This window comes from Antechinus flavipes, chromosome 5 (assembly GCF_016432865.1).
Source record: "Antechinus flavipes isolate AdamAnt ecotype Samford, QLD, Australia chromosome 5, AdamAnt_v2, whole genome shotgun sequence".
Classification (NCBI taxonomy): Eukaryota; Metazoa; Chordata; class Mammalia; order Dasyuromorphia; family Dasyuridae; genus Antechinus; species Antechinus flavipes.
Genome location: NC_067402.1, coordinates 59,564,477 through 59,582,774, shown reverse-complemented (window position 1 = coordinate 59,582,774; position 18,298 = coordinate 59,564,477). Strand labels below are relative to the sequence as shown.

At 36.1% G+C, this 18,298-nt stretch overlaps 1 protein-coding gene across 4 annotated transcripts in view; it reads left to right on the top strand.

The window, feature by feature from the left end:
* Positions 1–18,298, top strand: part of C5H10orf67 (chromosome 5 C10orf67 homolog) — a 120,425-nt gene that overhangs the window by 39,339 nt on the left and 62,788 nt on the right. For all 4 annotated transcript variants that reach the window (XM_052001654.1, XM_052001655.1, XM_052001653.1 and 1 more), the window contains exons 5-8: positions 2,162–2,308; positions 8,773–8,920; positions 10,083–10,141; positions 14,722–14,787. In XM_052001654.1, the coding sequence (XP_051857614.1) occupies positions 2,162–2,308; positions 8,773–8,920; positions 10,083–10,141; positions 14,722–14,787 (420 nt within the window). The remainder of the gene's footprint in view (positions 1–2,161; positions 2,309–8,772; positions 8,921–10,082; positions 10,142–14,721; positions 14,788–18,298) is intronic.

Below are 18,298 nucleotides of genomic sequence, written 5' to 3'. Positions count from 1 at the left end.
GAAGGGAGCAAGAGTAGCAATTCACGTGAAGTCGAGTATTTATTGAGTGCCTACTAGTTCCAACAACAAATCAGTTCCTACATTCAAATGGTTTATATTCTATGCAAAAAGTGAAAATAAAGTGACATCTTTGAGAAATCAAATAGGAAATGAAGACCTAACAGCTGAGGAGGATGCATCTGAGCAGTGCTTTGAAAGAAAAAAAGAATTCTGAGAGTTAGATATAATGAGAGACAGCATTCCAAGCATAAACCTGGGCAAAGAGCTAGAGAACAGCAGGTTAGGCCAGTTGTCTAAACATAGAATGAGTGAGGGGAGCCAGGGTGACATCATCCATGCAAGATTTATGAAAAAAAAAAAAGGAAAAAAATGTGTAGTACAAGAAAGTTATGTTTCCCTCAGGAGTCCCCATGTTAATGAGATGATGGGATTGCCCGAGCATCCAAATCAATAGATTTCACTGTCTTACATTTGGGTTGGGAGAGAGGGAAAGATAACGATAATATTGTGATGAAAAACTGGGAAAATAATGACAAGAAGTCACTGAAGAACAGAGCTAGAAAAGGAATTTGAGCACATCTAGTCAGCCAAGCCAGCCAGCATTTATTAAATGCTTCTTGTCCCTTACTATCCATCTCAGGATTGCTTTGCCTGGGGAAGCATTATTTAGAGAAAGTGGGGAAAATAAGGCACAAATTGCTGAGAGCTGTGGGAGCACATGGGCTCCTCCTAGTCCATGGGATGACTTTGAGTCCTTGCTTGTTACTCTCCTGACTGGTAAGCGGTCACCATATCTAGCCAGCCCTACCCCACCAGTGTTCCAGCTGTCTCTGACGATGATCCGTGCATTTTTCCATATACCTGGAGATCAATAAATCAAAGCAACACTGACTACCCTTGTGACTTCTCAGATCAAAACACTTCATCCTGGATTGCATGCCCCATGTGGGTTATTTTCCCCCATTAGATTGTAAGCTTCTTGAGGGCAGGGACTGTATTTGTAATTGCAAGGTTTAGTGAGTAGCTCTCTCTGTCTCTTGTCTCTCTGTTTCTCTCTGTATATCTATCTCTTTTAGTGTTTCTCTCTCTCCCTCCCTAACCCTTCTCTTTCTCACTTTTCCTTTTTCTCCTGCCTTTCCTTTTCTCTTTTTTTTCCTTTTTCTCTCCTTCATTTCTTTTCATTGCATTATATACATGGGCACTTAAATGTTGTTTTGTCCTGTATTTCTCCTCCTAAGCCTCTGAGTTATTTACCTGAATCTGAGGATAATACAACAATCTTGAGTTGAAAATATAGACACTTTACCTGTCTGCATATATAATGTGGTCTGGAAAACTATGGTACTATCCAATTCATACCTGAAACCTCAGACTATTTAAATGAAAAATTATCTATTTAAAATGAAAACCTTAAACGTCTACAGTAAATGCTGTTACTTTGAAAGACAGTATCTTTACTGAGCTTTCATTTTCTGAAAGTTATAGCAAATTTGTTATTTTTTAGCACTTAATATATGTGTGCAACAAATCATTATGAGTACTTGAGCAGCTGATGCAAGGCAATGGGATTTTATTTTTTCTTCCCAAACCCATCGACCTCATATCACCATTGCAAACCTACAGAGAAATAATTAAATTGTTGAAGTTTGCAGGTGTCTTTTTATAACCTCCAATCCTGCCAACCTCTCTGTAAAGAAAATGAGACAAGAAATGCTTTGGTATAACGAGTAGCTAGCTGGGAAAAAAACATACAATCAAAAAGATAAATTATACTATGAATATCATTCTATAAAACATCTATATATGTTTTATTGTATGATTTCTTAAATGTGTTCCAGTATAGAAAGTACTATGCTCAACACTGCTGATTTGGGAGAACTTGTACTTGAAGGTATTAAGTTATTTAGAATAAAGAGCAAGGACAGCTAGTTGATGCAGTAGGTAGAGCACCAGCCCTTAAGTCTTAAGGACCTGAGTTCAAATCTTGCCTGGACACTTAGTACTTCTTAGCTGTGTGACTCTGGATAAGTCATTTAGCCCCAGTTGCCTCAGGAAAAAAAAAAAAGGAAAAAAAAAAAAGAAAAAAGAGCATAGAGGTCTTAAAGGACCTCGTTGTCATTTAATTTTGTCTGATATGTCTGATTCTCAATTTTTTTAACAGCAATTCTTTTCAGTAGATGAAGATCTTTCACATATGCCCACAGTGAGTATGAAAGTTTTCAAACAAAGGATTTTGGAGAAAAATGATTTAATAAAAGAATTACAAGACAAATTAGCGACCTGCAAAGATAATGAGTGGCGCAAATGGGTAAGTTCCTAGGGAAAGGATGGACTAAAGTGAAAATATCTTAAGCAAATATCCAAAAGGTTCAATTTCAGAGAGAAGAATGTACATGTGGTCAGAATTAATACTCTTTTTGAGAGAGCCCTTACTATGTAAAAGGAATACAGTTAGCACTTTTCTTTTCTTTTAGCCTTGGAGATACTTTGTAAAAGATTCAATTTAGAAATAACAGTAGCAATTTCATAACCATCATAAGAACAATGGAAATTTTAAGGTTTGCAAATAGCTTCCTTATGGTCTTTTTTGAGGTTTCAGCAATCTTGAGAGGCAGGAGCTAAAGGAATTATTGCCCCATTTTACAGTTGCAAAAACTGAACAATTTTCTACTTATAATGAAAACTAAATGCCCTAATTTGTTTTTCCGTTGGGGAAAAACTACCCCAAACTAGAAAACTATCAAAGTAATAAAAATAAAGGTAAAACACATTTTTTTTTGTGGTGGTAGGGGAACCAATCCTATTGCATTGTTTTTCATTTTAAACTTAACCTAAACCAGAAAAGTCTGAAGCTCCCTATTTTATGTTTGAGATTCTGAAAGATGCAATGCATGTGAGCTCCTTGAGTTCAAGTGTCAGAGTTCCTCAAACTATGGTTTATGGGCCAGATTCGGTTAGGAATGCCCTGAGAATGTTTATCCCCTTCAGCCAGGGCTATGAAATTTCTTCATTTAAAGGCCCACAAAACAAAGTTTTTGCTTTTACTATAGTCTGGCCCTCCAACTGTCTGAGGGACAGTGAACTGGCCCCCTATTTAAAAAGTTTGAGGACTCCTGGTTACAGTCCATAGTAAGCCATTACAATATGCTTTTTGACTGATTAGCTGATTTCCTGCCAAGAGCCTTAAGAATGATCTAAATGTTGAAAATTATCTATGCATGTTTTGAAAATAAAAAGCTTTAGTTAAAAAAAGAATAATTCTAAAGCAAGAATTGTGTGTTTTAAATTTACTTGTTTAATATTTTCCCCCAGTTTCTTCAAAACTTTTTTTTACATTTGTTTTTAAGATTTTTGAGTTCTAGGTCTTCTCCCTTATCCCCACACATAATTAAGAAACTACATGCAAAGTTATGCAAAACATTCTCATAAAAGTCAAGTTGTGAAAGAAAACAGATCTTCCAACCTAATGAAAATAAAAACCCTCAAGAAAAATTAAGTCAGAGAGAGAGAGAGAGAGAGAGAGAGAGAGAGAGAGAGAGAGAGAGAGAGAGAGAGAGAGAGAGAGAGAGAGAGAGAGAAGAGAGAGGACCGAGAGAGGACCGAGAAAGGAGAGAAAGAGGACAGAGAGAGGAGAGAGAGAGAGATATCGATCCTTTGGAATTGCCTTACTGCTCAAACCATAGGTTGATATCCAAGGAAAGAGAAAAGGAAATGGCCAGGAAATTTGACATCAATTTTTCTGTCTGGGAAAAGAAAGTTAAAAAGTCCAGACACTCTGAGAGAGTCATCCCCAACTTCTGCCAACAAAGAAGGCTTGAGATTAAGAACATGTATAAAGTCTCTCCTGGATTTCCTAGGGAGTCCCAAGTGCTAGTTCAGATTTATCTTATAACCTGGCCCTGTTATACCAATTCAAAGCTAGTTATACTCAAGAGGCTGAGGATCCTCTTATGTCCTCTTACTAGGACAAGGCTGAGCCCCTGACTTTCATATTCTAGAAGTTTGGTGGGCTGTGAGTTGGGTTTTCCATCTGAGGCCTGAGACTCAGAAGCCTCATGTAACCCCAGAGGCCCATACCTGTGCCTGATGGCAAATGAAACAAAAATGAAAGCATCCTGGTTCCTAACCCCAAAGAACTCACAATCAAATAAATGTATGTAAGCTACATCCACAAATAAGGAGGAAGCAAAGTAAAACGTGGTAGGTAGTAGGAAGGCAAAAGAGACAATTTTAAAAAGTGTGAGTTGGCAAGAACCCCATTCCCCCTTCCTTTTCTCATCCCCTTCCTGTGCTTTCACCTTAAGACCAAGTACTATTTTATTTTTCTTTGTCCTCTGCCTCACCCTCACCAAAAGGCCCCAGGTCCCTAGTTTCTGGCATAAGTACTTTATATAGTCAGTTCTCCACATTTATTTATTTTTCCCAATAATATTTTCCCCAAATACATGTAAAAGTCATTTTAAACATTCATTTTTGTAAGATTCTGTGTTCCAAATATTTTCTCCCTCCCTCGCTTAGCTCCCTTTCCCCCAGAACATTAAGCAATCTGATATGTTATATATTGACCTATATTTATTGAACTTCATTATAAAATCAAATCAATCTACTAGCCTTTATTAAACACACACCATGTGCTAGATATTAGACAAGACAAAGACTAGAGAGACAAAGACAACACTGAAAAATGACCCCAGGTCTTGAAGGTGCTTATATTCTACTGTAATAGAAAGGTCTCTCATCACTAGTTCACTTTTTCCTAACCATGTTTTAGATTTTTTTTCTATTATACTGAGATCATCAGGAATTCAGTGGCAAACTACTTTGGGTGTATGTTATAAAGAAAAGCCTCCTGCTTGGAATGAGTGTATTTGATGCCCTTCCAAGATTGAGATGATAGCAAGTCAAGGATATAGGGGACTTCTCTCTTATTTCATTTCATAATGATGTGATATATAGTGAAAAGAAATAGAAACTTCCCTCCAGCCCCTATATCCTTTTTTTTTTTTAAAGATACATGTGTACAACAGAAAGCAATAAGGCAAAAAACTTTCTATCCTTTGGGAACAATCTAAGAAAGTCCAGAACCTTGTAGTGAAGTACATTTTAGTAAATTGTGTTCTTCCTTTAAATGAGGGCTTCACCTTATACAATTGCCTCCCCTAGTGGTAAAAAAAAAATGCGAGGTGCTTTGTGTTTGAAAAAAAATAGAATGGGGGAGAATTGCTTCATAGAAGTCGCTGTAAAACCAAGAATAGCCTATGATATTTTACTGACATTGGTAATAAAATCACACTTAAAAAAACCCAACAGTTTCAATCAACTTCATTATTTTCCCCATATACTTTTTTGGGGGATTTATTTTTGAGGATCATATTTCAACACCTGTTTGGGGAAATTAGAATATAATAATTCTTTTAAAAGGCATATTAGGATGGAAGAAGTAAAATCTTCCAGTAACAGAAAATTAATTCCCTCACTAATTAGTACATGTCCCATGTCTTTGTGTTGCTTTGGAAAGATCCTTGTGGTTTTTTTGTTGTTGTTTCAATGGGAAGAGAGGAAGAAATGCAGTGATGTGAATAGGGAGGGGGCAGGTAGGTGGCAAAGTGGATAGAACAACCTCAGAAAGACCTGGGTTTGAATTAAATCTTAGACGTTTACTAGCTGTATTCCCTGGGCAAGTCACTTAACCCCGATTGCCTTAAAAATAAATAAATAAATGATGGGGGGCCAGGGAGTTGTCAGTAGTCAAGAATTTATTGTTCCTGTGCAGAAAGCAAGATTATATGTTTTTTTTTTTCCCTTTCCTGTTATGATGGCTTGGAGTTAGAGGGTTTTAAATCCTTGCTTGCTATTTATTACCTGTGTCATTTGAACAGATAACCTCTGTGGCCCTCAGTTTCCCCAAATGGAAAATAAAAGGGTTAGATTTAAATGTCCCCTGAGAAGATGTGGACCTGGATAGAAAAGAGAAAAGTTGTACAATGGAATAAGCTTTACTCTTGGGACCTCTTACTGCCCAGGCCCGGTCTTCTCCCTCCCGGCAAAGGCTGTCTGACTGTCCTCCCCCCCAGGGAATTACCTGCTTCTCGCTGAGGCGCTCAGGAGCCGGTGGGCCGGCCTCGGGCGCCCCCTCCCCATCCACAGCACTTTGAGAAGCCTAAATGCTGGGCCTGGTAGTGGAAGGGAGGGGACAGATTCGCTCCTGCACCCTCCGGGAGGAGGATTCATCTGAGAAATGGCCCGATGTCCCAGTCATGGTTATGGGGTCACAGAGCACATTTCCAAAGTTGGGGCAAGTTGCCCCAGAGACTCAGCTTCCTAAGTTAAAAAACAACCCTCCATTTCAATCGTGTAAACACCTTTTTTTAAAATCCACATACAGATAAACGCTGAGTGTGCAGTGGGGCTTTTGCTCTCATTTTGTGAGCTGCCGTTTATAGGGTTGCCTTCCTCCTGACTTTGCTCTGCTTACACGATTTAATTTAAAAGTCTCTTGGTTTAAGCAAGCCAAAAACCACTGCTGTGGGCAGATGGTAGGAAAAACACTCCCACAAAACCTGTCATTCAAAGTGTAACAGATGACTGTAGCTACAGAGAACTATGCCTTTGTTCATTTTGCTAATGAGTGTCCTCATTGCTGCAGGACACTGAATAGTTAATTACTTGCAGTTCCTCTTTTGAGCAGATGGTGGAGCCAGAGCTAAAGGTTATCTGAGCAAAGCATGCGTTAGAAATTCATGAAGGAGGGAATTAACCAGTTCTATTTTCCCAAATTATTGCTCTAAGACAAAAAAAAAAAAATGAGGTAGGGGTAGTATTTGGGTCTTAAATCATGTTACAATTTACACATCACTTCACCTGATTAATTCAAATTAGATTGTTTAGTTTATGATAATTGACCCTCATGTAATCATCAGCTGTTGATGTTTAAATTCTGCCACTGGTAAGGAACTAATTCTTAAGCCTATTAAAGTCTGGACTGGTTACTCTAAAAGCCCTTTGAGTCTTTAATATCTTCCGAAATGATTTAGAGTTAAATCATGTCAGAAAAGAAATGAATGACTCCAAATATGAGAGGTCTTTCTTTATTGTTATTTATTATTGTTGATATCTATGAGATTTAGGCAATTTTTTCCTAGTTAATATTAATTATTTAAACCTTATTCATTAAAAGGGACCCAAAATTTCTTTTAAAATATTTCTCATCAAACAAAGATATAAGTATCATCAAAGATAACAGCCAAACTAATCTATTAGTTCAGTTGCCCCTTTAAAACTCTAAAATAAAATTTAAATATGCATATTTGGGGAGTGAATCATGATTTTATATAATGCCTGTTAGCTACTTTTTTCCCTTGAAATGACAGGGAATCATACAGGTAAACAGGTCATTTACCTTCATACGTCTTTTAAATTAATCAAAGGGTCAGAGTTCTATTAATTAGAATACTATATTGGGGGTTTAGAGTGAGTTTCATTACCTTTCTTAGTAGTCATTCAGCATTTTTAATTATAAGATTTTTTATTTTTCAGTTTGATTGATGAGGGCTTTCAAAGGTCTGATTTATTTGTAGTATTCTAGTGAGGCATCTTTTAAGAATCATTCTTCAACTTAAGTCACCTGTTTTTTTGTTGTTGTTTTTTGAATTTTGTGGGGTTTTTTTTATAGCTATAGGCACTTTTCTTTTGCAATGATACATAGAAATGTCATGTTTCCCCCTCTGAATTATTTAATATCTTTATAGACACAAGACTTAGTTAGATGTATTATAGCTTGATGTAAACTTTGACTCTAGCTTCTAAAAATCTGTTACATCTTCATTTTAAAGAAGAATGTGGCAGTCACATGAAGGGCGCCATCAGAGAGGATATTCAGATGTTTTCAATAGCTTTGAAACAGACAAGAAAAAAAAAGACTTAGCTGCCCAATAAGCTTCAGTTGCGTAAGAAAAAGACTCTCCCATAATGGACATGGCAAGATTTAAACAAAAGACACACATAATAAAAATGTAAATGAGTTTGCTTTACTAAAACTATAACTTTAAAGTCTTTTGTTGCACGTTATCCTGAAACCTTCTTACAAGGTAATCACTGTTTGCATAGAGATTTAAACCAAAGTCTTCAATAGCATTAACCGCCTGCACAGTCCAAGTGTGACAGGCATGCAAAGCCACGTTAATGTTCAGAATATGAATTGCCTCTGGGTGGCTCCTGCACCAAGGAGAAAACCCAGTGTGTGGCTATCGGCGTCCCTGATGGACTCCATGCGGCTCCCAGCCTGGAAACGTCACCAGTTTGACATGTGATGTGCTCTTTCTGACACTGGCAGCAGTGACACTGAGCGATCGCACAAAGGCAACAAGCCCCCCTCCTTAGCCATGCACTTTGCAACCCCCTGGTGCTGCCCATCCACAGTCTCCCCAGCTTGCCTAGTTACGGACAGCACACAGAGGGAAGTGTGGGTGGAGAGGCCCCAGCTGCCTCCCCGGACACAGCCTCCATAAGAAATTGACCTGAATGATGAGGGCGCACAAACAGTATGATATGCATTATCCCTGTCAATAAAATGTCCCCATGTGTTATGGTCTTTGTACATAATGTACTGTGGCCTTTCTTCCAGCAAGCTCTTTCATTTTTCTCTATTCATAGGATAAATAAATGTGTAATAGAATTCAGAAAATGATATGATAGAGCTGCTGTATATTTGTGGCTCTTGCGTGTCGCATATTTAAATCCTGGTTTAGAAATATGAAATTTCTGGTCTTTTAGGAATCTATATTGGACGAAAGCACTGAGAGAATGGCATATCTAGCAAAGGAGGTAGGCGACCTCAGAAAAGAAAATGAGAGACTGACAAAGCTCATTTCGGGACTTGAAGAGGACGCTCAAGTCTGTGAAAAGGCAAATACACTCTTAGGTAACATTTTGAAGCAGGTTGTGAATCAGTTGATGAGTACAAATCACTATGACTCCCACTAAGTTTTCAGTTGCAGGCTACCATGTATGATGAATCTTGCAGATTTCTCTAGCCCTTTTGCTTGGTCTATTTAGAATTTGGATCCTTATTATGGATGATCCATGATCTATTTCAGAGGGAAAGATGATGATGATGATGATGATGATGATGATGATTTTAAAGCATTCTTTTCTGAGAGCCAGGGCATTTGCTGCTCATTTCTGAATTCTACTATTTTAAAACATGGTGATAATCATGATAGAGTTGTTTAAATCTTATCTCGACTAATGTTTAAGAAAATTAATTAATCTAAAGTTTCCTAGGCTTAGAGAAACTCTAGACCATTTAAGATCTTTCAGTCAATTGTTATTCAAAAGTTATATTTTATAAATATAATGCAAAGGTTACATTATGAACATGAAAAAGTTTAGATAATTGTGCATACATATTTGTATGTGCCTTGTGCAGAAACTGAAAGTCTTTTAGAAAACATGCTTCTCTGCTTCATTTTCTGGAGTTCATTTTAAAGCATAAATGGGAATTTATATAACAAACTGCAGTATCAGCATCTTTTACAACTAAATTACTTAACATAGGTCCATTATAAGTATATTTTAATTATGTGTGGACGTGAATGTTAACTCCCCAGTTCTGGCATTAGGCTGATTGTAAAAAGCTGAACTGTATGGAAGTAAAATCAGGCCATCTAACAGTTACCAAGTGAGCAGAACTCAAATACGCCACCATCCAAAATGTTGGGATTGCACATTTTCACTTCTCATTTGCTCTAAGGCTTAGCAGGTGTAATCAATAAGGACCTGCTAACACACTTCGTATTGGCTATGACTAAGAGCAGAGATGTCTGTGGGTAGTCCTGAGAAGTGGTGGGCTCCTTGCCACACTTGGCTCTTTAACTTCCTTCTTCATCTCCATCTGACCGGCAGACTGAACAGTGGGAAAGAGGCTGGGAAGGTCAAGGGCGGTTGTGAAGGTCACAGTCCTGCTAGGACTTTGGTACACTGTGCATTCCCTCGGCTTACAGACTGACCTAGCACACACAGTTGGAATGCATGGACAGAAGCTTGTAATTTCATGGTCTGCCTTTCTCTTCTTTTGTTTTCAGAAGGTGAAGTTAAGACTTTGAAACAAAAAATGGATAGGGATCAGAAAATTATTCAAAAGGTACTGTAACTTTTTGACATTGATGAATGACTCTTTTTAATTGAAATATCTGCATGCTTGGGGGACCAGTAGAATTTCCAAATAGTTATGCAAAGCAAAATAAAATGGAAATAATACATGATCATTTGTCCTATTGCTTATTGTTAAGTGACTAATGATGAGAAGGGATTTTCCTCTACATTGTCTTTCTTTTGTGAAAAGTGATTAGTTGTTGGAAACCTTTTCTTATTTTATAATTTTGACATTATAAGAGGCATAAGGAAGATTCAATGAAGTTTTGTGGGTGTATTTGAGTTATGAGAAAAAAATTATAGAAATTTGCATTTTATGTCTTTTGTACCCATCATGATGTTGGTATATATTTGTTTTTACTTACTTTAATGCTTTAAAGGATTGATAATTTCTTGATAGTAGGTATCCTTCAAATTGATACAGATTGTTGTCTCTCCATGTTGAGATTCCAATCTTTGTCTTTTCAGCAATCTTCCATAGAGAGCTGACCCTTTTACTGGAGTCCCCCTCCTCAATTTTATTTTTTATATGTCAATACCATCGATGTGCCATTGCGGCTATCTTCTCACTATATAACTGGCCCACCTTCTTTTCCAGTTATATATGTTTTCAATTGTAGCTTTCACCTCACTTTTTTTTTTTTTTTGCCTAACATGCCATAGCTTACTTGCTCCTATTGTACGTGTTTCCCTTTTCCTTTGGACTAACAATTATTTAATTTTTTCTGGTAGCATAGTGTTCCACAGTTTGCCATATAGCATCCCTTGGGGAATATTCTTCTTAAAGAATACTACACAGCACGCTAAATGTAAAACAAACAGGTCTCTTCTTCCTACCTACTGATAAATCTAGCTCATCATTCATTTATTCCCCCTTCCCAAGATGAACATGGGACTGACCAACTCATTGAACACTCATCTATAAATGGCCTAGACTCATAGTACAAAATACAAAAATTGATATTTTCATTCCTATTCTAAGGAAAAATTAATATTCATGATAGTAGGCAACTCTTCTGATATCAAAATACGATGAGACTTCCTGGTTTAGCCATGCCATAATAATAATAATCAATGGCAGGTTAAGGTTTGTTTCAGATAGTTTTAATTTGCAAAACAATATCTTATTTTGAAGAGAAATACCATTACAAAAGTATTTTCAAAAGAATGGTCATCTTGTTAGATCAATTTCAGACCTTTGCCTAAAGGGTTCTTAGCTTCTCCACGAAGCTTTGTTTCTCCACTGGGTTATTCTTTCAAGAAACCAATACTACCTCTATATTATGATGAGACAAATGAGTGGTGCTTAAGAGGAGGCCCAGATTGATGTCCATCCATTATTGAGCACTGTTTGGGCCCAGTTATTTAATCTGTTCCAAAATCAGATAGGGATATTCTTGGCTAGCCCAAATCTCTCCAACTCATAAGTCACAAAGAACAAGTCTAATTTTTTCCTCTGAACAAAAGCCCTTCAAATTCATAAAGACAGTTATTATGTTCCCTCTGTCTTCTCTTCTCCAGGCTAAATATTCCCAGTTTCTTCAGTCTCAAGCACAGGTCATCCCCCCCAATTCCAAAATGAACTCCCTCTTTACTTCTGCCTCTTTGAATCCATATCTTCCTAGAAATTTCAGCTCAGGGATATCCTTCTATGTGTGTTTTCCTCTAGTTCCTTAGCTGCTAGTTAACCTGTCCCCCGGTTACCATGAATTTATTTTATATGTATTTTGCATATACTTGCATAGCAGGGAATTGATTTTCATGGAGCAGATTAGGAGAACCAATTGGGCAAGGGGCCCCTGATCGTCTACCTCTTCCCTTGTCTAATCTTCTCTGTTTACATACTCTTTACTCTGATAAAATGTGAGTTCTTTGACTTGAAACCAAATTTTGACTTTTCACATTTCCCATCTCATAATTCATAGCTTTGCCCATTGGAGCACAGCAGAAAAAGACTGAATCTTTTCCCACAGAACGGTTCATCAAATATTGAGCCAGTGATCATGTCCCAGTTAAACCCAAATTATTTCAACCAAGTTGCATATGGTGTGAACTCAGTTGTCCTTCTTTTGATACTGAGCTTATTAATATTCTTCTTAAAATATGGTCACCAAGACTGAACATAATACTCCAGAAGTGAATTCAGACTAGAAAATTTCAATTATCCTCCTTACACCCCAAATTTTTCATCTCTTTCTTGGTTATCATGTCTCACTGCTGACCCATCAAATTTACAGTCTACTTAAATCTGAAGATCTCTTTTTTTTTTTTAAAATAACTTTTTATTGATAGAACCCATCCTAGGGTAATTTTTTACAGCATTATCCCTTGCACTCACTTCTGTTCCGATTTTTCCCTTCCCTCCCTCTACCCCCTCCCCCAGATGGCAAGCAGTCCTTTACATGTTGAATAGGTTACAGTATATCTTAGATACAATATATGTGTGTGGAACCGAACAGTTCTCTTGTTGCACAGGGAGAATTGAATTCAGAAGGTATAAATAACCCAGGAAGAAAAACAAAAACGCAAGCAGTTTATATTCATTTCCCAATGTTCTTTCTTTCGGTGTAACTGCTTCTGTCCATCCTTGATCAATTGAAACTGAATTAGCTCTCTTTAACAAAGAGATCCACTTCCATCAGAATACATCCTGAAACAGTATCGTTGTTGAGGTATAGAATGATCTCCTGGTTCTGCTCATTTCACTTAGCATCAGTTCATGTAAGTCTCGCCAATCCTCTCTATATTCATCCTGCTGGTCATTTCTTACAGAACAATAATATTCCATAATGTTCATATACCATAATTTATTCAACCATTGTCCAATTGATGGGCATCCATTCATTTTCCAGCTTCTAGCCACTACAAAGAGGGCTGCCACAAACATTTTGGCACATACAGGTCCCTTTCCCTGAAGATCTCTTTAAAAAAAAAAAAAGATTGCTAATTAGATTGATATATTTTTAAAACTCTGTAATAATTTACAAGGACCTTCCTCTCCTCATAGCACCCCCTCATTTGACAAAAGGAAACAAAAACAGTTAAATACAACCAGCTGTTATCGTGGCAGTGACTGACAAAATATATATCATTCTGTCACCATAGTTCCCCACCTATATATCAAGTGGAGGAGAGCTCTTTTAGTCATTTATTCACAGATAGGCTGAGTGCAAGAGCCCGTTAGTATTATTTTCATGAAGATTATTGTAGTCATTGTGTTTATTTTTCTCCTTGTCCTGCTGTTTTCTCTTTGCATCATTTCATTCAAATTGTCTCATATTTCTTTGAATTCATATTTGCTGTTTCTTCATATTCCATAATATTTTATTATATCCATAGTCCACAATTTGTTCAATTGACTCTTTTTCCAGCTTTTTACTATCACAAAGGTGCTGCTATGAATATTATAGTATCATAATATACATATGCTATAATTTATTCATCCATTCCTTAATTGATGGGCCTCTCCTTAATTTCCAGTTTTTTGTCACCATAAAAAGAACAGCTATGAATATTTTTGTACTTTGAGTCTTTTTCCTCTTCACTTGACCTCTTTGGAATATGAGACTAGTATTGGAAATACTAAACCAAAGGGTTTAAACAATTTAGTAACTTTCTGAGGACAGTTCAAAGTTGCTTTCCAAAATAGCTGGACCAATTTACAACTCTACCAACACTGCATTAACATACCTATTTTTTTGTAACTTCTCCAATATTTGTCATTCCTCTGGTTTGTCATCTTTGCTAATTGATGGGTGTTATGTGAAATCCTGGAATTGATATAATTAGTATTTCTCTAATCAATGATTTAGAGCATTTTTTCCTATGTCATTTCTGAATTCTACCATTTTAAAACATGGTGATATTATGATAAGCATTGTTTAAATCTTGCCTCTTAACGAATGTTTAAGAAACTTACACTTCTTTTGGTCACTGCTTATAATCTTTAACCACTTATCCCCAGATCTTTGTCAAATTAATGGTCAGTTGGCAGTCAAATTCTCTGGAGATGAAGTGCTAGATTTTCAAGAATAATTGTAAATAAATTGGCTTTTCTTAAAATATTATGAAGGTATATGTGTATGCTATTATGACCAAATGTGATAATTTGCTAGCTGTTATTAATAACAGCTAGCAAATTATCACATTTGGTCCTCATAGTGACTCTGAGATAAATAGCTGCATCTAAGTGTTACAGTAGACAGAATGCTGGGCTTGGAATCAGGAAGATCTAAGTTATACAATGCTGGGCAAGTCACTTAACCTCTGTTTGTCTCACTTTGTGAAGCATCTGTAAAATGGGAACAATAGGAGCACCTACCTCCCAGCATTATTATAAAATAATGATTGTATCTGGCACATAGTAAGTACTATGTAAAAGATAGCTATTATTGTTATTATTATTATTAATGCTTATATAGTATGTCACTTTTCTTAAATTCAAAGTGATTTGAAAAGTTTTTTCATTTATGTTATTTAGAGTAAAATTAATTTCACTGATATCCATTAAACAGAAAGAATTTTAAACAAATTCTTTAATCAGAATCCAATATATTTTTTTCATTTCAGTTAACCTTAATGAAACAACATTTAAGTGAAATTCTTGAAGAAGAGAAAAAGGCAATTCTAGACATGGTAAGAATCTTTATTTTTATTTCCTTTATTCTCCACCCTCCAAATATAGTCTATTACATTGTATATCATCATTTTCATGTTTTGAATTTTCTTTGCATATTTGTTGATCAAGAAATATTCATTTTTGCTATTCTTTATTATACTTTACTATCTACAATTTGGAGATATTTTTAAAGTATATTTTTTTAAAAACCAGTCTGTGTCATTATAATATTTTACCCTTATATAAGAATCTTACTTAGAATCTTGTATTACATATTCTAAAAATGGCACACATATGGTTTTTTGGTGCATGTTTTTGTTAAAGATATTCAAGAAACATTATGCATGAGACCACACTACTATAAGGAGGTTTGCTTGTCTTAGTTACTAGTTTCCAGAAATGACAGCCACAGAAGGGCCCTCACTAGATATTTTGGCATCCTGTAGTAGTTTCATAAGAACACTGCCCTTTTTATTCTCTTTTTTATAGAGCTTTCCAGACGGCTGGTCCTTTATTTTATCAGTTGACTTTTTTTTTGTTCCCCCCCCCACCCCACAGCTGATGGTGTATTTTGGCTTTCAACTGATCAGCACTAATATGTCTTTGTTATAGTCAACTGACTGTGTTTATTATAATAAAAAATAAAACACAGCTTGACTTGCGTCCTAAATGTGCCGGAAAAGAATATGATACTGTTGGGAAAAGAAAAGGTTGTTCATAGAAAATCAACCCCACTTCAGATATTGAAACGTTTGCTTTTTTCTAGGTTGTCACACTTTGTGCCAAGTCATGACTGCTTCCCTTATTTTGTTTGTTTTGTGGCTCTTAGCTCCATGTGCTTTGGGTTCCTTGTCATAGAAATTAATGAAAAACAATGCTCCAGGACCACAATGAGGGCCTTCTATGGGACTGACTTGGAAATGCAGAAAACAAAGACAATTTCAGTTTTCTTTTAAACCCAAACCTTTCTTTTATAATACATATATGTACATATATGAATATTATATATATTATCCTTAGAACTTGAGATAGCTATGTCTGTCTTTATATTGGTACATCTGAGAGAAGAGGATTTGGTTTCATTTATATATCTTTATCCTTGTACTATTTATCTATTCATCTATCTCTAGTTCTTTTTGCGCGTGCACACACACACACACACACACACACACACACACATTGAGCTTTTAAGGAGTTTTGCTTCTGCTGACATAGAGAAAGGGGGAATATGCCTATATCAAAATAATAAAACAATGGGGTGTAAGATACATTAAAGCATAAGATACATTAAAAATCTGTAGAGAAAGAATCTTAGTCTTTATGGAAATCTAAATTGTGTTGGTGTGAGAGAACATAGTAGTAAGGCACAAATACTGAATTTTTCACTTTGGGCAGAAAGTGTCTTATGGTTACATTCTGCAAAAAGTATTTTTTCTATTACAAATAAGTAGTTATGATTCCAAGAAGTCATTCCTAGAGTGGGTCATCAGAAAGGAACCTAGGAAGTGGGCAGATCTAGTGATCTGAACCAAGACAATGGTCATTAATCACAGGCTCAGGAGAGATCAAGACTCCACAAGTGAGATGAGACACGTGGGTTCCTTCAATAGCAACAACATGTGGGTGGATGCAGAGACAGAACTACTGGCAGGGTGATGGTGAAGGGGCATGTGCCCACATGGCACCTGTGTGTGTGTATGTGCACATGTGCTGGGTGGGCTTCCTCCCTGGGAGAACTGGAGCTCTGTAACTTGCCGCAGATCTTTGAAAAGAACGCAGGCAACAGCTGCTGCCGGCCATCCCCAGGATCCTTTCACCACGATCTGTAGACTCTTTTCAGATCCTCCTTTCCCCCGTTCTTCATATGGGCTAAGGTGATCTTTCTAGTGTTCCTGTACCTCCAGGGGCATTATTCTCTGTGCCTTCCTTAACCCCAATCTCAATTAAATTTCCCCAAGTTCAATTTTGATATGGTCATAACTTTGGATGGAAGTCCAACTAAATAAAGTCTGTAGGTCTGGGGAAAAAAAAGAAATGAAATTATATTTCTGGCTGTTTTAAGGAAATAACATGGTGCAAGAAGACTCCACTGATGAAAATACCTTCCACCATAAGAAACTAGTCAGATGCTAGTATAAAAGTTGTACCAGCTAGAACCAACTTCTACAAATGGCTAATGAATATTAGCTTGACCTGGTCTTGGATTTGAGATCTCCAACTCTTTGATCTAGGTTCTTCATCTACTTGGTCTTTATTGAATGGAGGGAGAAACCAAACTTCTTTGAGGAATTAGAGCTATGGGCCAGGAGGTCTTGATGCAGTCATCATCCATAAAATCTGGGGTTTGACACCATCTTCCATGTGGAATTTTTCTTCAGCCGGGACTCTAGACTGTATTTCTCTGATCAGTGGTGAATCTCTCTGGCATTCAGACATCTCTCTCCCTGTTTTACGCCTCGCTCAGTGTTAGGAATCACAGAATCCTTGCACAGTTATTTCTGTTGTTATTTCTTCCAAGTGATTTTGAGATTCTTTGTTTTAAAGAATCCATTAAATCAAATGCCTTTTTTGGGTCATCGACAAATAATAAGCACAATAAGAAATTATATTCTCTGCATCTTCCAGTTAATTATAAATGTTAAGAACATTGTTTTTAACTAAATGCTGAATTTGGGTTGAGGAAAGCTGCTTTTCTCCAGTTTTCACTGGAGATTTTCCTCAATTCATTTATAGCTGGTTACCAAAGTTTAATAAGAAGTGTTTAGTGTTTAAAACTAATCAACAATCTTATTTGGAAAACTAGTGAAGTTCAACATCCCTACCAATCTAATATCTACAGTTACTAATCAGAAAAGTTGCAAGTGTTAAAATATCTTCTTTGTATTCAGTTTTGCTTAATATAGTTTATACAAATCATTAGAGGATAGGTGTGTTGATTTTTGATAATTTTTACTATTATTGTAGAGATAACAACAATTTTATTTTAGTTTTATCTTTTTATTAATAGTATCTATGTTAAAAAATGTACAAGTTAATACAGAATCATATTTCTGCTAAAAAGGTATTCTTTAGTCAAAATTTTATTTTAAATTCATTGAAAGCCCTACAGAATTGAAACATCAAAAATTTTCTATTACTAAAATACACTATTAAACCTAAGTATTAATAGTTTTGGAAAAACTTGAATGCTTTAAGAGTTTCTGATGAAATTAAATGGACTACATTTATGTCTCTAACAATTTCAATATAGTTCTTTTTTTTTAAAGGTAATAGCTTTTTATTTTTCAAAATACATGCAAAGATAGTTTTCAACATTCACGCTTACAAAAACTTTGTGTTCTAAATTTTTCTCTTTTCTGATCCTCCCCCTTTAGATAGTAAGTAATACAATATAGGTTAAACATGTGCAGTTCTTCTAAATTTAGTTCCACATTTATCATGCTGCATAAGAAAAAAATCAGATCAAAAGAGGAAAAAATGAGAAAAAAATAAGAAAGCAAACAACATGAAAATACCATGTTATAATCC